The sequence below is a fragment of the Oncorhynchus keta genome, chromosome 25 (genome assembly GCF_023373465.1).
Source record: "Oncorhynchus keta strain PuntledgeMale-10-30-2019 chromosome 25, Oket_V2, whole genome shotgun sequence".
Taxonomy (NCBI): Eukaryota; Metazoa; Chordata; class Actinopteri; order Salmoniformes; family Salmonidae; genus Oncorhynchus; species Oncorhynchus keta.
The window spans coordinates 17,188,951-17,209,959 of NC_068445.1; the positions used below are offsets into that span (position 1 = coordinate 17,188,951).

General features: G+C 42.0%; 1 protein-coding gene across 7 annotated transcripts; it reads right to left on the minus strand.

Moving 5' to 3' along the window:
- Nucleotides 1–4,207: 4,207 nt before the first annotated feature.
- Nucleotides 4,208–19,763, minus strand: LOC118358316 (indoleamine 2,3-dioxygenase 2-like). Of its 7 annotated transcripts, XM_035735976.2 has the most exons (10): nucleotides 19,596–19,763; nucleotides 18,571–18,666; nucleotides 18,034–18,153; nucleotides 6,613–6,731; nucleotides 6,224–6,238; nucleotides 5,915–6,014; nucleotides 5,714–5,831; nucleotides 5,578–5,629; nucleotides 5,314–5,462; nucleotides 4,208–5,011 (listed from the first exon to the last, which is right to left on the minus strand). In XM_035735976.2, the coding sequence occupies exons 1-10, from the start codon at nucleotides 19,686–19,688 to the stop codon at nucleotides 4,548–4,550; spliced, it is 1,326 nt and encodes a 441-aa protein (XP_035591869.1). In that variant the 5' UTR covers nucleotides 19,689–19,763; the 3' UTR covers nucleotides 4,208–4,547. The 7 variants fall into 7 exon arrangements, with proteins under 7 accessions (XP_035591869.1, XP_035591871.1, XP_035591872.1 ...); XM_052478782.1 differs by lacking the exons at nucleotides 18,034–18,153; nucleotides 18,571–18,666; nucleotides 19,596–19,763 and adding exons at nucleotides 7,433–7,575; nucleotides 12,500–13,611 and having other exon boundaries at nucleotides 4,236–5,011; XM_052478781.1 differs by lacking the exons at nucleotides 18,034–18,153; nucleotides 18,571–18,666; nucleotides 19,596–19,763 and adding exons at nucleotides 7,433–7,575; nucleotides 12,394–12,417 and having other exon boundaries at nucleotides 4,236–5,011.
- Between the last annotated feature and the right edge of the window lie 1,246 nt (nucleotides 19,764–21,009).

Consider the following 21,009-nt stretch of genomic DNA (forward strand, 5'->3'; position numbering starts at 1 on the left):
TCTCTACTCTCCTATCCCTTCCTCCTTCGTCTGCCTCCCTGTCATGTTTAACACTCAGTTTCTCAGATTGTAAAAGAGGTATGCGTGAGTAAGAACAGGAACTCTTTCCTTCTGTTTTGCTTGTTTAGTGAATAGAACTGGATCGAATACAGCCTCTAAAACCATGGCTTTTTGAGACAGATAGCTGAGATCAATTTCCTCACAATGACAATCTCTTGTTTTTGTATGTCCTCCCTATTCAGTATATGGGAGAAGAGAGTGGGTAAGATAGATCAGTCAGGTTTGTGGAATTGGATTTCCATGGCAGATTGCCACACATCACCAGTCTTATCTGATGGTGCAAGTCTGTTATTGTAATGAAACACCAATGGAGCCGAGCCAGGAAAGGTGAAGATGATACAGCACACAGGCCATTCATGGCACAATCAAGCTCTTTATTTCTCTGTGTTTTCCATGCTCTATCACTCCAGGAAGTGATAGCTAGGGCATGTAGGGGGTGTATGTGGGCAGAAGGAACGATGGTCTGTAGGAGTGAAGAAATCTCTGATAACTGATGGAGCTTCAATCCACTGCATTGTGCATTGTGCTCTGAAATAACTCTGATGGAGATAGAACACCTTTATATAGAGGACTGAAAATGGCATTTTATATCTACTGTGCTAAAAAGGTCAGTGCCCTACTTGGACCTACATTGTATACATGATGACTACAGACATTTTAAGAATAAGCCTGTTTCTGAACACTTGTCTCCATTCCTTGCTAAATTGAACTTTGCTAGGCATGTCTCTAATATAATTTGATGTTTTTTTATCCCATTATTCTAATACCTCTCTAAAATAAGAAGAAAACAAAAAACAGTGAATGTCTTAGGAGCACACATGCCTCACCGGGACCAAGTGGCAGATAATGTAAAATGTAAATTGCCAGTCCTCTCTCTAAATCTGACTATCATTCATTCATTCATCCAGTCTCTCTCTCTCTCTCTCTCTCTCTCTCTCTCTCTCTCTCTCTCTCTCTCTCTCTCTCTCTCTCTCTCTCTCTCTCTCTCTCTCTCTCTCTCTCTCTCTCTCTCTCTCTCTCTCTCTCTCATGGTTCCACCTGTCACCAGAGGGCGACAGAGACTGTTGTCATTACTATCCTGTGACGATCTGAAGGATCAGGTTACAGTGGGTTCACTCTACAGCGTGCTCTCTCAGAGCGGGAAGACGGCTGTTTTATGGCGGTCATAAAATACGCTGCCTCTATGATCTGTAGTGTTCGAGATTGGAATGTAAACTGTGGAACACAGAAAGACCCTTGGACATCAAAAGTTTGAGTTTTTGAGAATGTGGGAGTGGTCCGTGGACACTTAAGGGACAGTCATGATGAAGTTGTTTCATTTGGTGACCTCATGAAAGACAGGAGACCCACATTACTGTATTTCTGTTTGTGTACACGTTTCAATTATCCGATTTACATCTAGATGTTGGATAAACCATTCTCTTTTTCATCTTTTTAAAAACCTGAAAAGGGTTTGGTCCTTGTGGCTCAGTTGGTAGAGACGCTACAGAAAACATTTGATCTCTGTCATTGCCAACAAAGGGTATATAACAAAGTATTGAGATAAACTTTTGTTATTGACCAAATACTTATTTTCCACCATAATTTGCAAATAAATTCATTAAAAATCTATTTTTCTTCTCATTTTGTCTGTCATAGTTGAAGTGTATCTATGATGAAAATTACAGGCCTCTCTCATCTTTTTAAGTGGGCAAACTTGCACAATTGGTGGCTGACTAAATTTTTTTTGCCCCACTGTATGTTTTGTTTGATAAAGTTCATATTTATATCCAGAAATCTGTTTACATTGGCGCTTTATGGTCAGTAATGTTGTGCCTCGAAAACATCCGGCAAATTTTCAAAGAGCCACATCAATTTACAGATATACACATAATAAACTTTGATTGAAGATACAAGTATTATGCACAAAATTATAGATATACTTCTCCTTGATGCAACCGCTGTATCAGATTTCAAAAAAGCTTTACGGAAAAAGCAAACCATGCAATAATCTGAGTACGGCGCTCAGACACAAAACAAGCCATGCAGATACCCGCCATGTTGTGGAGTCAGAAAAAGTCAGAAATAGCGTTAGAATTATTCACTTACCTTTGATGATCTTCTTCAGAATGCACTCCCAGGAATCCCAGTTTGTTTTGTTCGATAAAGTCCATCATTTATGTCCAAATACCTCCTTTTTTTAGCGCGTTTGGTAAACAAATCCAAATTCACAAGGCGCGGGAAAGTCCAGGCGAAAGTTCAGACGAAAAGTTCAAAAAGCTACATTACAGTTCATAGAAACATGTCAAACGATGTATAGAATCAATCTTTAGGATGTTTTTAACATAAATCTTCAATAATGGTCCAACCGGAGAATTCCTTTGTCTTTAGAATTGCAGGTCGCTCTCACATGTGCGCGCATGATCAGCTCATGCCACTCTGGCAGACCTCAGGTTGAATCAGCTCTCATTCGCCCCCACTTTACAGCAGAAGCCTCAAACCACATTCTAAAGACTGTTGACATCTAGTGGAAGCCTTGGGAAGTGCAATATGACCCCATAGACACTGTATATTCGATAGACAATGAGTTGAAAAACTGCAAATCTCAGATTTCCCACTTCCTGGTTGTATTTTTTTCAGTTTTTTGCCTGCGATATGTTATACTCACAGACATCATTCAAACAGTTTTAGAAACTTCAGAGTGTTTTCTATCCAATACTACTGATAATATGCATATATTAGCTTCTGGGCCTGAGTAGCAGGAAGTTTACTCTGGGCACGCTTTTCATCCGAATGTGAAAATGCTGCCCCCTATCCCAAACAGGTTTTAATAATGTTTACATATCCTACATTACTCATCTCATATGTATATACTGTATTCTATACCGTCTACTGCATCTTGCCTATGCCAAACGGTGTCGCTCATCCATTGATATGTACATATTCTATTCATCCCTTTACATTTGTGTGTATTTGTGTGTATAAGGTAGTTGTTGTGAATTTGTCAGATTACTTGCTAGATATTACTGCATAGTCGGAACTAGAAGTATTTTGCTACACTCGAATTAACATCTGCTAACCATGTGTATGTGACAAATAAAATTGGATTTGATTTGAATTACACAGAGAATTGATTTGATAAAATAAAAGTCACACACACGACACTGTCCTAGAGACATCAACTACACTCAGGTGTGTCCAATTTACTCATTATGATTTCCCTGTTAAAAGAGGTGTGTTTCGGGCCTTCCGACTGGTGCAGTGGTCTAAGGCACTGCATCACAGTGCTAGCTGTTCCACTAGAGATCCTGGTTAGAGTGTAGGCTCTGTCGCTGACAGCTGCGACCAGGAGGCCCATGGAGCCGCACACAATTGGCCCGGCCTCGTCCGGGTTAGGGATACCCTTGTCCCATCGCACTCTAGCAATTCCTGTTGCGGGCCGGGCACATGCACGCTGACATGGTTGCCAGGTGTACGATGTCTCCTCCGACACATTCGTGTGGCTGGCTTCTGGTTTAAGCAGGCATTGTGTCAAGAAGCAGTGCGGCTTGGCTGGGTTGTGTTTGATAAGACACACGGCTCTCGACCTTCGCCTCTCCCGAGTCTGTACGGAAGTTGCAGCAATGGGATAAGACTAACTACTATTTGGGGAGAAAAAGGAGTCAAAAAATAAGCTTGAATTGTTTACCGTGTGCGGTCGTATCCTGAGTGAGTTTGCGAGACTTAGTTTTTGTTGTGTACTGTTATCCTGCAGCTAATGTTTCTCAGTAAAGTATTAAGTTTATCCTTAATCACTGATTCTTCGTCTGGTCTTTTTTCTGCAGCCGAGTCCAACCTTACCACGTCACAGCTCTCTCTATCTCTCTCCCTCTCTCTGTCTGTGAGCCATGCTGTTTGAGTCAGTGCTCTACTCTGGTGTCTCTGGGCTCTGCAGCTTTTTGTGGGACACCTGCTCTTTGCTGACAGTGGAGGTTGGATTGCAATGTGTTTATATTAGTCATCATGATGATGAACTGCAGGGACCTTCAATTACTTTAGCAAAAACTCCAAAACAGGACATGTAGGATAGGTTGCATAAAATACAAAAAAAACCTGACTATACTTTCCGAGATGACATATTAAATCAGTACTCAGATTACGGTTAAGTATCACCCTGGTTGTATGTATTAACTCTCAGGTCAGGATAAACTTTCAAAACTTTCCTCAGCCTTCCCTGGGGATCAGTGTGAGTTTTCTGACTATGACCACAGTCAGTCTGGACTAGTCATCCAATATATATTTTACATTCTATTTTAGATTGAATAAAGATATTAGTGGTTGCATTTAACGGAAACAAACACTGATGGTTTAAATTAAGGGTTGAACTGAAAGAGTGGCATAATTTATACAGAGCATGTCAATAACACCGGGACTCATTTAGTCAGACATCAAACCCTGTCATGCACAAACCTCTCATAATTACATGTCATTTCATTATTTTATTAAATACACTAGGTATAAAAGTGTCTCTAAAATGTGTTAGTTTGCAGATGTGTTTGATGAGTTGTGTATTGTGTGTTTTGAGGTTGTGCTCCATCTGTGCTCTTCTGCATGGCCCTGTTGTCCAGCGGCAGGGAGACGTCCCGTGTGCGGTCCCTCACAGTCTTTAGGAAGCTCATGATGCCTGAGCCGCCTGTACCCGTCTCCTCCAGAGCCGTGGGCGCCCTGCTGACAGTCTCCTCCTGGGAACTGTTGCCCTGTCTTCGCAGCTGGCGGGCACGGGCAGCGGGAACGGTGATAAAGCAGCTGACCACGTTGATGTGGTAGCTGCGGAGGGCCATTAGCTTGGTCACACATAGCTGAAAAGCTGCGGTCAGAAGCTCACTGGCCTCCTGCTGGACAAAGCCTCGCAGGGAGGGCTGCAGAGATATGTCCTGGATCAGATGCTTGTGGGAAGAGGGCATGTAGTTTCTCATACGGGTCAGAAAGGCTCCTGTACAAGTAGAAAGCATATTCACCCTCAGTGGAAATAACATCTTCAGGAGACCTTTGTGTTAAAAAACATGCCTACGTAAAATATAATGCCATGCCAAGATGTTGTAGGCCTTCAGCCACATACAGTATGTATAACAACTCAACTCTTTATGTTTTTAAGTGAACACTTCCTTATCGCCAAAGAAAACATCTGTTAAGATTGTACTTGTTAACACAGCCATTTGTATCTCTGCAAAACATTTATTAAATATTTTGTGGTTTTATTGACTCCTCTGGACCTATCTAATTTTGCTTTCTTACCACAATTGTCCTCATGTTTGACTCCTAGCAGCTCATCAAAGCAGTGCAGCAGACTGCTCTGGGCAGCACTCCCACCAGAATACTCCATAGGCTCTGCCTGGATGCCTTCATACACCAAACCAGCTGGCATGGATGAGTTATCTTTCCACCTGATCCACACACATACAGCCATACATTTTGAATACAGTCATATTTTATGCGTCATTAACTTCTGTCAGACTCATTTTGTATCATTTAGGCCTACTAGGGGTGTTCAGTACTTACCCAGACAGATAGATCCTTATAATACCATAGAAGACATCTGGCTTGACATATGCTGGAACAACATAAGATACGCTGAGAATGCAGGTGAACTGGACTGAATATCAACACAGTAAAACATCTGTTTCAGTTGTAGTACCATGCAGCAGTTTGAGTGCATCTGTCATGCCCTCCATCGCCTGGCTGATTTCCTCTAGTGCACTTATAACAGTCTCAGCATCACCACACTGGACCCCATTAATAACCAGGGGAATACTCTGAAACACACCCACATTAACAATGTCACTCAGAATTGGGCATCTCATTTTACAGCTCTGTGGGTTTCAGAAGAGACCTTCACCTTGATGGCTGGCACTGCAGCCAGCTCCACTAGTAGAGTGACCATGAAGAACCCCCTCACACTGTCCCCACCAGGCAGAGTGAAAAGCAGCTCCAAGTTCCTGGGAGAGCGATGAAAACAACAACTATCACCATGGCCACAATGACAGCTGGTAGAAGAAGTTAAAGTTCCTGCAAACATTTCAGGAGTTTATTAGATTGCAATAGTATGATTTCAAATGTCAGCGAGAGCCAACGAGCAAAGACTATTGGAATGTGTGGAATCTATAAATACAGCTGGTTGGAATAAATTATTCAAGGCAATACTTACTCTATGTCAAATGGTCTGGTACGGGAGATGATGTGACATGAAAAAGAAACACATTTCCTTTAAATATCACTGAGACAAAAATAGAACAGTAGAGGCAGATAATAATAATTTGGGGGGTGCTAATCTTTGTCCTAGTTCACACAGGTAATGTGTTTTTTGCATATCCCACTCTCCCTGAGAAACACACAGAGTGGGGTCATGGCTAGGGTCTGATATTCAACAGCAAACCTGTAGCAGTTAGGGTTAAGTGCCTTGCTCAAGGGCACATCGACATATTTTTCACCTTCTCAGCTTGGGGATTCAAACCAGCAACTTTTCGGTTACTTGCCCAACTCTCTAACCGCTAGGCTACCTGCTGCCCCAGAGAATCTTGATTATTCCAAACATACCCATGTGGATCCCTCTTCTTCCAGTTAGCCAGTACTGCGTCTGCATGGGTAAGGATGGGAGGGAGGCCTAGACGCTGAGACACCTTCCAGTATGGAACGGCCAGGTTGCGGGGGAGTATCTTATGGGAGATAAGAGTTCATATCAGAGGGACATGCAATTATTTTCATGATGATACTCTCGGTGCATTGCATGATGCCTGGGGTTATGTTTACAGATAGTCAAGTCCTGGAAGTGTTTGCATCCAGTAACTATTTGTTGGTGTTCCATGTCTCAAACATGAAGGTGCCAAAGTTGCTGGATATTTCACCTTTGATTTACAGTAGAACGATATTACAGTTATCAATCGCGTTCAAGCATTCTTTGGAACAATGTTTTCGATTTTCAAAATAGAGTTGACAAGTCACAGAACTGTGGCCTTTTATAAAACAGTAAATGCATTTTCAAAATGTAGTTGCATTCTAAAAACGTAAATACATTCCTCAAAACTACATACGGTCTAAATTGCGAAATTATACTGCTCTTGAATCCATGCAGACAAAACAGAAAGTTAGTCTTTAAAAAATCCCAGTAGATCAATACATTTCCTTTGCAGTCATTAAATCAATGCAATCATTTTTCCAAGAATTGTTTACAGACAGATTATTTCACTGTATCACAATTCCAGTGGGTCAGAAGTTTACATACACTAAATTGACTGTGCCTTTAAACAGCTTGGAAATTTCCAGAAAATTACATCATGGCTGTAGTAGCTTCTGATAGGCTAATTGACATCATTTGAGTCAATTGGAGGTGTACCTGTGGATGTATTTCAAGGCCTACCTTCAAACTCAGTGCCTCTTTGCTTGACATCATGGAAAACTCAAAAGAAATCAGCCAAGACCTCAGAAAAAAAATGGTAGACCTCAACAAGTCTGGTTCATCCAAGGGAGCCATTTCCAAATGCCTGAAGGTTCCACGTTCATCTGTACAAACAATATATAGCAAGTATAAACACCATGGGACTACGCAGACGTCATACCACTCAGGAAGGAGACGCGTTCTGTACTTTGGTTCAAAAAGTGCAAATCAATCCCAGAACAACAGCAAAGGACCTTGTGAAGATGCTGGAGGAAACAGGTAAAGGTATAGATATCCACAGTAAAACGAGTCCTATATTGACATAACCTGAAAGGCCGCTCAACAAGGAAGAAGCCACCATGAAAAACCACCATGAAAAATAGCCAGACTACGGTTTGCAACTGCACATGTGGACAATGAAGGTAGTTTTTGGACAAATGTCCTCTGGTCTGATGAAACAAAAATATAACTGTTTGGCCATAATGTCCATCGTTATGTTTGGAGGATAAAGGGGAGGCTTGCAAACCGTGACAGTTTAGCCCGGCACGTTCGAGGCGCTGACACAGGACGCACTGGGCTGTGCAGGCGCACTGGGGACACCTTGGGCAGAGCCGGTGCTGGATATCCCGATCCGAGGAGGCGCACTGGAGACCAGGAGCGCTGAGCCGGCACCACCCCTCCTGGCTGGATACCCCTCTTTACGCGGCAGGTATGAAGAGCATGTACTGCATGCACCGGGCTGGGACTTTGCAAAACATGGCACTGGAACCATGACCAACTCCGCTTGCCCCGCTCGCCAACCCGTGTGCCCCACCCAAAATTGGGGTTGCTGCTCCTGTCTCTGCCGTAACTCCTGATCTCTCTCCTCCTCACTATCTGCCTCTGCCTGTTTCCATGGCATGCTTTTGTCGCCTGCCATGATCTCCTCCCATGTCCACAATGTCCTAAACGCCCTTTACCCCGTGCCCAGGATCCCTTCTCCTGGCCACGCTGCTTGGTCCTTTTGTGGTGGGTTCTTCTGTCACGATAGTCATGGGAAGAAGTGGACCAAAGCGCAGCGTGGTAAGTGTTCATTCTAATTATTTATTAACTGAACACCGATAACAAAATACGAATGGGATGTTCTGCAGGGAAAAATATCAACCAGTGCAAAAATAAGAACCCACAAGTGAGGGAAAATGACTGCCTAAGTATGATTCCCAATCAGAGACAACGATATAGACAGCTGCCTCTGATTGGGAACTACCCTCGGCCAAAAACAAAGAAATAGAAAACATAGAAATGTGAAGTTAAGACATGGAATTTTTACTAGGATTATATGTCAGGAATTGTGAAAAACTGAGTTTAAATGTATTTGGCTAAGGTGTATGTAAACTTCTGACTTCAAATGTAACTATCAAAAGGTGCAGAATTATGGGTAATGACTCTCCTCTTATGCATATTTCACCAAACACTTTCATACACATTGTAACGCGGAGCGGAACAGGTGAACCCAAGAGCAGATTCAGATGGGGAGACTGGGATGAGTTAACCAATGTATTTATTGAAACAAGGGGGGGAAGATTGAATGCAGGCCAGGGGAAGCTTGGGCGGGTTGCTGGAAACCAGGTGCAAAGGCTGAGGTGAGAGGTGTGGGAAAGCAGATCCGGAGGGGAATCCAAAGGAGCGTAGAGTCAGAGCGGGCAGAAATGTAGCGGAGAGGAAAACAGCGTCAGGTAAGGGAAAACAGGCACAACAGGAACAAACAGCTAGAGACATGGACTGACTGGGAAGAGATTACATTCTGGTAGTTTTGAAGTGGTAGGACTGAGTATTTGGAGAGGTCTTGGTTATGGAACAGGTTGCAGCTGGTGGAGATCTGCTCTGACTCCAGCACACCTGTCTCTGCCCACACAATCACACACAGAGGGAGGGAGAGAGCACTGGGGGAGTGGCGGCAGGTCAAGGAGACATGAGCATTGGAGGGTGTGGCAGGAGCAGATGTGACACACGTTAAATCAAATAGGACTCCTGATCAAGAAGAAAATGGAAAACAAGCACATTGTGTGCAGGATTTATTCAAATACAATTGTATTTGTCATATGCGCCAAATACAACAGGTGTAGATCATGCAATATTTACTAACGAGCCCTTTCCCAACAATGAGTTATAATACAAATTTAATTATGAGAATACATACACAGAGTACCGGTACAGAGTCAATGTGCAAGGGTAGAAGGTAGTTGAGGTAATATGCACATGACAAGGGTAGGTGAAAACACATCCGCCATGCTGATCTTCAACACAGGGCCCCTCAGGGGTACGTGCCCAGTCGCTTCCTGTACTCCCTGTTCACTCATGAACAAGCACGACTCCAACACCATCATTAAGTTTGCCGATGACACAACAGGCCTGATCAACGACAATGACGCGACAGCCTTTAGCGAGGAGGTCAGAGACCTGGCTGTGTGGTGCCAGGACAACAACCTCTCCCTCAACGTGATCAAGACAAAGGAGATGATTGTGGACTACAGGAAAATAAATACAGAGCACACCCCCATTCTCATCAACGGGGCTGTAGTGGAGCAGGTTGAGTGTCCACATCACCAAGAAACTAACATGGTCCAAGCACACCAAGACAGTCGTGAAGAGGGCAAAACAAAAGCTTTTCCCCCTCAGTCCTCAGATCCTCAAAAGGTTCTACAGCTGCACCGGCGAGAGCACCCTGACGGGTTGCATCACTGCCTGGTATAGCAACTTCTCAGCCTCCAACCGCAAGGCACTACAGAGGGTAGTGCGTATGGCCCAGTACATCACTGGGGTCAATCTTCCTGCCAACCAGGACCTCTATACCAGGCAGTGTCAGAGGAAGGCCCTCAAAATTGTCACAGACTTCAGCCACCCCAGTCATAGACTGTTCTTTCTGCTACCGCATGGCACCGGAACGCCAAGTCTAAGTCCAAGAGGCTTCTAAACAGCATCTACCCCCAAGCCATAAGACTCCTGAACATCTAATCACATGGCTACCCATACTATTTGCAATGCCCCTCCCCCTTATGCTGCTGCTACTCCCTGTTATTATCTATGCATAGTCATGTTAATAACTCTACCTACATGTACATATTCCTCAATTACCTCGACTAAAGGTGTCCCGCACATTGACCTTGTACCGGTACCCCCTGTATATAGCCTCACTATTGTTATTTTACTGCTGCTCTTTACTCATTTGTTACTTTTATTTAGGCATTTGTTAATTTTATATAGGAATTTTTCTTAAAACAGCATTGTTGGTTAAGAGCTTGTAAGTAAGCATTTCACTGTAAGTTCTACACCTGTTGTATTCAGCGCATGTGACAAATAAAATTAGATTTTATGTACAGTGCCTTCAGAAAGTATTCATACCCCTTGACTTATTCTACATTGTGTTGTGTTACAGCTTGATTTGATTTTTAAATGTCTCACCTATCTACACACAATACCCTATACTGAGTGTTTTTAGAAACATGTTTAGACATTTTTGCAGATGTATTGAAAAATTAATACAGATATGCAATTTGCATAAGTATGTAAATGCATGGCAGGGAGCTTGGTCCCAGTGATGTACTGGGAGGTACACATTACCCTCTGTAGCACCTTATAGTCAGATGCCAAGCAGTTGCCAAACCAAGCAGGGAAGCAGCCAGTCAAGATTCTCTCAATGCTGCAGCTGTAGAACTTTGAGGATCTGAGGGCCCATGCCAAATCTTTTCAGCCTCCTGAGGGGGAAGAGACATTGTAGTGTCCTCCTCACAACTGCGTTGGTGTGTTTGGACCATGATAGTTCCTTAGTGTTGTGGACACCAAGGAACTTGACGCTCTCGACCTGCTGTACTACAGCCCCGTCGATATGAATGGGGGTGCGCTCGGCCCTCCATTTCCTTTTGTCCATGATCATCTGCTATGTCTTGATGACTTTGAGGCCGAGATTGTTGTCCTGGCAGCACATTTACAGGTCGCAGACCTCCTCCCTATAGGCTGTCTCATCGTATGATCAGGCCTACCACCGTCGTGTAGTCGGCATACTTAATGATGGTGTTGGAGTCTTGCGTGGCCACACGGTTGTGGGTGAATAGGGAGTAGAGGAGAAGACTAAGCACGCACCCCTGAGGGGCCCCCATGTTGAAGGTCAGCATGACATATGTTCTTGCCTACCCTCACCACCTGGGGGCGGCTCGTCAGGAGGTCCATTTGTGGATTTGATTACAGGCTCAAAATGGCCACAAACCAATTGGCCAGAAACAAAGATCTACGGTAGTGTACAAACCGTAGAATGATAAATCATGCAATTATTATTCACAAGCAAACCATAAGCATTTAGCTACGAATGCCTGTTCTCGCCATTTTCAGTTGAATTCACCTAACTTTCTTTCATGGCAACTCATAAGCACGGGGACGAAGACCAAACAATCACGTCAAAAAAAACACAGATTTGAAACCTAAACAAAGGGCGAGGAGTACCTCGAATAAATAACACAAGCGCACAATGATACCACACAGGACAAGACCTGTAATCATCTGCGCAAATCACTTGGCATGAAAGCCAAAACACAGCATAGGTACTCACACGACCAACGGCCATTGGAACAATAACCGACAGCCCAATGGAAACCAAAGAGTACACTTCTACAAGTACTAATCAGTGAGAATAGGGGACAGGTGTGCGTAATGAAAGTTCCGGAGGGATCCTTGACGCGCTGCACCAGCAGCACAACGACACCGGCCTACCCATGTCATTCCCACTGTCTCCCTTCATGGTAGATTATTCTGTCACGTTGGATCGAGAGACAGACGCAGAAATGCGTAATAGTTTTTTAAATTTAAATTTACCCAAATTACAGCGTGCTGTGTAAAGGCACAGGGACGAAGACCAAACAAACATGTAAAAAAACACAGGATTGAAACCCAAACAAAAGAGCGAGGAGTACCTTGAATAAATAACACAAGCGCACAATGATACCACAAGGGACGAGCCCGGTAATCATCTGCGCAATATACGTGGCACGAAAGCCAAAACACAGCACAGGTACTCACACGACCAACGGCCATTGGAACAATAATCAACTGCCCAATGGAAACCAAAGGGTACACTTGTACAAGTACTAATAGGTGGTAATAGGGGACAGGTGTGTGTAATGAAAGTTCCAGAGGGATCCGTGACAAATTCTCTGTTCCTGCTCCCTTGTCTCTCGTCCACATTGATACAAATCATAAATAGATAAGGTACTAAGATGTATAATGTCTCCATCAAATCTAAGAAGTTATTTTAACTTTTTATTCTTACTTATTCGTAGACAAATGTTCAATGACATATGAAATTGGAGTTGTTCTTCATCAACTGGCAATACATAAATAATGGAGCAGGTTAATAGTTTAAACATTTCTCTTTTAATTCCAATGCATGTTTTCAAGATACAACATTGTTATCTTTGGCGGTATAGATGGATTTTCAGAGAAGGTAAGTATTTCTATTTTGTATGCATATTGCATATTTCCCACCACCTAATGAACAACCAGAATACCAGTCTGGTGTTCAGCTTTCTGTGTTGTATTGACGTCTCCTGAAAATGACATCTGCTGCTTTAGATTGAACGGTCATTTCATATCTACAAAAAAATAAGCTATTTTCTTTACTTTCAGAGTGCGAGCTGATCAACGGGTCGAAAATATAGATATTGACAGATGTATGTTCACTGTCCAAGGAACAGGCCGTGGAAGATGTATTGCTGGCAAAAGTGTCCATAACCAGAGGTAATTAAACTGTTCTGTGTTCTTTTTCTTTCTTCATCGCTATCTGTCTTGTACGTGGAACCTGTCTCGTATGCCTTAACTTTAAAAAATCTAGGATGTCAGCTGCAAAATGTCAGATTTTCACAACATAAACACTCAGCCATTTTCACTTGACTATCAAGCCCCTGTTGCTGCCAAGTCGTGATTTCCCTGGGGGTTAGCCTTGCAATAACCAAGTGGTGAGACACATAGCCCTCTATGTTTACGTGTTTCAGGTACACTCAGATAGGTGTCTGCATCACATACAGTCAGTAACCACTCACAGAGGCTCACACAACTTGTATTTCTATAACCTCGGACCCACCTCAGTGTTCCCTATTCATAGAGGAAGAACACAGGAACACAGACATTAGGTTCCCCCCACAAAACCTATTCTTTCTCTCTGTTAGAGTGGAACGCTTATAGAGAGATGTTTGGAGTGCTGTGACATGTCAGTACTACAACTTGCTGCACAATTTGGAGGAAGAAGGCTAACTTGACGTGTAAAATGCTATCCACTGTGTTGGATATGTCTTCCTACCTCATCTGCAGGCAGGTCTGCAGCATTTCACAGAGAGTTGGAATATTCCCCCTTTAAGTACAGAGGCGAACCTGACACCTCACCAGCTGTTGCCTTAGCACTACACAACTGATTCAAATGATCAAGTCATCATCAAGCTTCGAATGGTATTTATGTATTCAGTTGTGATCTGGTAATGTAAAAGTCTAATAATGACATTATCTTCTATTGTTTGTCATCATGTGTCTGTTTTTCAGCATAAAGTACTCTGTAGCCACTTAGTGTGGACACCAGGTGAGACTACACACACAGATTCCTGTTTAACTACCTTATTTTCTCAATAACAGTCTCTCTCCTTCACTTCATCCCTCTCCCCCGTCTCCCTAAATCCTCTAGGTTATATCAGCTGTGTTGGTGAACCCCTCACCCATCTGAACTGGCTGACACAGTGGGCACAGCATGATCATAGGTGAGAGGTCACTTGGTCGAGTCAACAAGAAGTATTATTAAAGAGATGCTTTACATTGAAATACAGATAGAGATGTAGTAGTCCTAGAGTTAATGATCCATGGTCAGTTTTGCATTTCACCTCCTAATTATTATGATGACTGACAGTGTTAGAATAAAAAAAACAAAGCTTAATTATGCTCTCTCTCTATCCATCTGTCACTCATCTGCATCTATGTTTTGACGTGAGAGAGGAAGCCAGTCCCGTCATCGCCACCTCACCCGCTCTTAAGATAACCTTCGGGCCAACTGGAGCGCAAGGCTGGTTAGGAGACACCACTAGAGACACTATGTAATTGTGATGAACTGAGAGAATATTAGTGTAACACTGTAATTCATTAATCATATGCTGTCTTCCCTGTTCCTCTGTTTTACCTCGGTCTTCTACACCTCTCTCCCCACCTCCTCTTTCTTTTTTTATAATGCACACCATATGTGTACAGATTGAACTTGTATTTATGATAAAATATTACAATTATAATATTTCTAATGCATGTATTATGTATTTATAACACCTGGATAATGAACTTTCAATAAAGAGTTTCACATTCTCCACTGGTTGAAATTAAGTATCTCATTGAAAACGACACCTATCCTGTGTCCTCAGATTAATGCAAATGAAGGGAGTTAGATATGCATAGGAAGTGTAGTTTACTGTTTTTTCTGTATATATGAATTACAACTCAGCCTTGACTTAAATCATGATCCCGCTCCAGAGTACAGGCCTCGGTGTAACGCTCATTGCTTCAATGAGAAACGTAAATAAGACCATCACCCATGGTGAGACAAAACCGCAACACATCAGTGAAGAGCATTTTTTTGCCAGTCCTGTCTGGTCCAGTGACGGTGGGTGACCAGTGATATCTGGTGAAGACCTGACTTACAACAGGCCTCCAAGCCCTCAGTCCAGCCTCTCTCAGCCTTATGCAGACAGTTTGAGCACTGATGGAGGGATTGTGCTTTCCTGATGTAACTCGGGCAGTTGCTGTTGCCATCCTGTACCTGTGTGATGTTCGGATGTACCGATCCTGTGCAGGTGTTGTTACACGTGGTCTGCCACTGCGAGGACGATCAGCTGTCTGTCCTGTCTCTCTGTAGCGCTGTTTTAAGCATCTCACAGTACAGACATTGCAATTTATTGCCCTGGCCACATCTGCAGTACTCATGCCTCCTTGCAGCATGCCTAAGGCACGTTCACGCAGATGAGCAGGGCATCCTTCTTTTGGTGTTTTTCAGAGTCAGTAGAAAGGCCTCTTTAGTGTCCTAACATTTCATAACTGTGACCTTAATTGCCTACCGTCTGTAAGTTGTTGGTGTCTTAACCAGAAGGGGACTAGGGTTCCAATTTTGGAACACCCCCCCCCACGTTCAGCTGGAAGGTGGCGCATGGAACGCAAAAATATTCCTAAAAATATTTAACCTCCACACATTAACAAGTCCAATGGCTCAAATGAAAGATAAACACCTTGTTTATCTACCCAGCAAGTCAGATTTCTAAAATGTTTTACGGCGAAAACATAGCACATATTTATGTCAAACCACCACCGAAGACACAGCTAATTTGCATAGCCAAGTTGAAAAAAATATGCAATCAACAAACGCAGGATTAAAAGAAAAATAATGCACTAACCTTTTGAAATCTTCACCAGATGACAGTAATATAACATGTTACACAGTACATTTATGTTTTTTTCAATAATATGCTATATATATCCATAAATCTCTGTTTACAATGATGCATCGTTCAAAAAATGCTACTCAAATGTCCTGAGAAATGACGATAGCACCGGCAGATAACGTCAGCTAACAAGGAATACACATCATAAACTTTGACTAAATATGCATGTTCTACATATATATAGTTAGATACACTTCTTCTGAATGCAATCGCTGAGTTACATTTATTTTTAACGTTACAGGTTTCGTTCACTAGGCTATACTATGAGTCGGCGCTCAAAAAGTAGCATTATGGCTCCTATATCTTGGAGTCTACATAAACCCAAATTTACCACATAAATATTCCCTTACCTTTGCTGTTCTTCCATCAGAAGACCTGGAAGGAATTATACTTACCAAAAACAGCATTTAGTTTTGCAGTCTGTGTCTTTCGGTTCTCAAACACGACACATTTCGGTTGAAATGTAGCCAAAAGTCAAGTGGATGCGCACCAAAACGTCAAACTTACATATTATATGTCGATTAAACTTGTCAAACTAACTTCATAATCAAGCTTTAACATGTTATAAAGGTGTACAGCAATCGTGAGGACGAACAGAAACGCATGCATTGTATAATCGATCTTGGAAAAAAGACAGGACCTGAGCAGAGCGCGCATAAAAGGTTTCGGCCCGCCAAAACTCTTGTGAGCGTGCGATTCTCACAATGAGAAGCCCCATTGAAAGCTGAGATCGCGCTGAAGACAGAGAGACTGTTCCCAGACCTGTAACTGCTTGGGAAGGGTGGGAGCGATGACGTCAAAGTTGGGCCAACTTTTATGATGACAAGAGAGCGTTTGGGAGAATGACTGCCCTGAGAGTTCTGCTTTACATACATACATAATTTAAACGGTTTTAGAAGCTTTAGAGTGTTTTCTATTCAATCATATTTTTTTACTTGCATATATTAGCAAGTTTTGACAAAAAAAAAATTATGTTTACTATGGGCACGCAATTACTCCAGCGGGGGCAGTAGACAGCCCTATCCCGAAGAGGTTTTAACGGCCATTCCACAGGTGCATGTTCATTAATTGTTTATTGTTCATTGAACAAGCATGGGAAACAGTGTTTAAACCCCTTACAATGAAGATCTGTGAAGTAATTTGGATTTTTACGAATTATCTTTGAAAGACAGGGTCGTGAAAAAGGGAGGTTTCTTTACAGTTGAAGTCAGAAGTTTACATACACATAGGTTGGAGTCATTAAAACAAGTTTTTCAACCACTACACAAATTTCTTGTTAACAAACTATAGTTTTGGCAAGTCGGTTAGGACATCTACTTTGTGATTGACACAAGTAACTTTTCCAACAATAGTTTACAGACAGATTATTTCACATATAATTCATTGTATCACTATTCCAGTGGTTCAGACGTTGACATACACTAAGTTGACTGTGCATTTAAACAGCTTGAAAATTTCCAGAAAATAATGTCATGGTTTTAGAAGCTTCTGATAGGCTAATTGACATAATTTGAGTCAATTGGAGGTGTACCTGTGGATGTATTTCAAGGCCTACCTTCAAACTCAGTGCCTCTTTGCTTGACATCATGGGAAAATCAAAAGAAATCAGTCAAGACCTCAGAAAAACATTTGTGGACCTCCACAAGTCTTGTTCATCCTTGGGAGCAATTTTCAAATGCCTGAAGGTACCACGTTCATCTGTACAAACAATAGTACGCAAGTATTAACACCATGGGACCACGCAGCTGTCATACCGCTCAGGGAGGAGACGCGTTCTGTCTCCTAGAGATGAACGTAGTTTCGTGTGAAAAGTGCAAATCAATCCCAGAACAACAGCAAAGGTCCTCGTGAAGATGCTGGAGGAAACAGGTACAAAAGTATTTATATCCACACTAAAACGAGTCCTATATTGACATAACCTGAAAGGCCGCTCAGCAAGGAAGAAGCCACTGCTTGTCCTAACCGACTTGCAAAAACTATAGTTTGTTAACAAGAAATATGTGGAGTGGTTGAAAACCAAGTTTTAATGACTCCAACCTAAGTATGTTAACTTCCAACTTCAACTGTACATAATAAGAAGGGTTGTTGAAAAACCTTGACTGTGTCATTCTCCCCCTCCTGCCACACATAGCCCATGGTCATCACACCTAGGGCCAAATGGGCCAGACGCAGCTCTCTGTGGCTCTCCAGGAATCGGGTGTTCAGCAAGGGCATCTGAGTGAGTAAATGGAAGAATGGAGATGACACTATATCACGTACAATTGTGAGTAATTATGAATACACTCTGCTTGACAAATTGCAAATGACCCATTTAACATTTTTTTGTTGTATATAAATGCTTCAGGTTATGTAATTAATCGATTAAATTAAATATATTTTATCAAATTGGATTTATATTTTGTCATCTCTGCACAGGTGAAGTCACGCATTGTTATTCAAAGTTTAGATGTTTTTTAAATGTGGAACTGTCACCAAAAACTGTTGAATATATAAACCTATTTAATTTCCACTGTATAATGTGTTCCAAACCAAGTTTGTGGAATTCAACCAGGTGGTAGAATTGCAATTCCAATCCATTCCCCCCTATTTGAACCGTTTACTGATCAGCTGTGTTTGACAGCATAGACTTACCTTGAGAATGTGGGAGCGCAGTGTGTGAGAGTAGATGAGCTCTGTAACATGCTGGGCAATGTCCATCCAGGGCTGGTAGTATGGCGGCAACTCTGTCTTTAGGGTATTGAGTCATATTGAAAGTGTCAATGTATTGTCCCTCAATCAATACTATTGTTGGATGCTCTGTCTCGTATCAGGACAGATTATGCAGAGTAGGCCACAAGCAACTGTGGAAAGTGTCAAACAAGCTTATGAAATTACAGTTCTAAAATCTATTCCACTTATTTTATGTATTCCAAATGATGCACTGGACATATCAGTAGTTAGAAAAGCAATCTTGCTGTTTCCTCATTACATCAATGCTTTGCTTTACCAAGGATAAAGGATAAAGTTCACGAACAGGACAAACACAAAGGATGGCAATTGCAAGTTGTTGTGGAAACTAGATCCAAAGATTAAGCAGAGACTAACAGCGGCAAGGTAGATCCGTCTGTGATCGCAGTCAGGGAAGGCGCTCCAAGAGTAAATGATTACATGTCCCTTATATAGTGGGAGGTGATAACACAATCATATTGTTACACAACAGTTATTTTACAGAAACAACAGTTCCAAAACACAATGGCCTTAACAGGAGTCTATGAAATGCATAACATCAAAGTCCAGCACAGAACAATAACATAACCCTTGAGAAGTGGCAACAGCTCATCCCAATTCTGCCTCAACAAAGTATAGCATGTATCAACCTTGCCTGGATTGGAATGCTCTCATCTGTACTCTGCACTCCAAATTCAAAACCACTAAGTCTTAACCACAGCTTGATTTGGGGGGTCTCAGGGAAACTAATGTCACTGTCTGAGGCTGGGAAAGTTACAACCTGCTTACAACATTTACAAATATATCAATACTACTTACGTTCCACTTACTTTGATTTAACAAACAACTAATAAGCAGCCGTTGTCATGGGAAACAACACATGCCCACTAATGGCTGACAATGATTACAAATGCAATGGGTATCCCATAAGATAAGGAGGCTGTACCTACCAGGGGTGCAGGGAGAATGAAGCCAAACACATCAGAGACATGGTAGGGGTCCAGAGAGAAAGGCTTCTGTGAGTCTGTGATAGTAGTGGCCATGGGGGCTGAAAGAGGATCCCTGATATGTGCAGTGATTGTCAGGCAGTTTGAATGATCTGGTAAGTATGCAAAGTGAGTCCAGCCAGACCTCAAACTGTCTGGACCCCAGCACAGAGTTCACTTGTAAATCCTGTCAACAAAGATCTGCTTACACAACTTTTATGTTTACCTTTAACCACACTATTGCACAAGGGTCTCATCACATCATGAGTTAGTAGTTACAGGGTCGAGTTTGACTTGACCTAGTTTGACTTGTACTATTATCAGTCTGTTAACATGTTTATGCAAGAAATGTGTTACAGTAAATTACAAATTGTTATTTTGATAACAAAATAGCAGCTTATATAGCAGTGAATAAAATAGTAACGCAGCAGCCTCATCTAGTGGAATAGATAACACATTACATGTGATAACACATTATAATGGTTAGAATCACATGATTTCAGGTGATTTAGATGACCAAATCTCTGAACTTATTCACTTAAGCATTGTTAATTAACATATGCAATACCATTGTTTTAAGCAATGTTATGTTTAGGGTTACAGTAGCCAAAAACACACAGTAAAAACAATGTGTTCATGAAAGTCAAGAACTAATTAGTCCTTCCCAAGGGGGTTTACTGTTAACAATAGCTAAGCTTATTTATAGATTATTTATAGAATGTGCACAGATGTGTGTGTGATGCAGCCTCTGGCACATTATTGTTATTTAAAAACCTTGTGTCAATGCAACGAAAGGAATGTATAGAAAATACATTACTAACTGCCTTTACAGAATTACACAATTTTGGCTAATCAAGTAGGCCTACTCTGACTCGTCTTTCCACACAAGGGCATGATAAAATACTGCACTGGGCAAGTTCATAGAAACTTTGAAATCTAAAGGTCAAATGATCCTCCTGTCCTCTGAACAAAGTTCAAATATAACAAAACGTGTGTGTGTGTGTGTGTGTGTGTGTGTGTGTGTGTGTGTGTGTGTGTGTGTGTGTGTGTGTGTGTGTGTGTGTGTGTGTGTGTGTGTGTGTGTGTGTGTGTGTGTGTGTGTGTGTGTGTGTGTGTGTGTGTGTGTACAATCCAGCACAAAGTGTAGCAAAGATGGCAGTCTCAGGACCAGCCTAACAGAAAACAAAGTTTTCAATACACTTTACAACAAGGAGGCCAGTGAGTGACTGTCTACATTCATGTCGGTATATCAACTGACCAACAGCTGTCTACAGGTATGCTTAGGCTATGTATTATGTCTACATGTCTTACTTAATTTAGAATATACCGATGAGAACTCTCGGATCCCAATAAGTGCATTTACACATAATACTTACAT

What these genes read in the sequence shown, in the direction of transcription:
- LOC118358316 (XM_052478782.1), bottom strand. Translation starts at nt 12,713, where the DNA reads ATGGAGACATTATACATCTTAGTACCTTATCTATTTATGATTTGTATC. An exon ending in AAGAGGCACTGAGTTTGAAG is followed by an intron (nt 6,732 to 7,432) that starts GTAGGCCTTGAA and finishes ATCTCCCATAAG; the next exon opens with ATACTCCCCCGCAACCTGGC. An exon ending in ATAAGGATCTATCTGTCTGG is followed by an intron (nt 5,463 to 5,577) that starts GTAAGTACTGAA and finishes TGTGTGGATCAG; the next exon opens with GTGGAAAGATAACTCATCCA.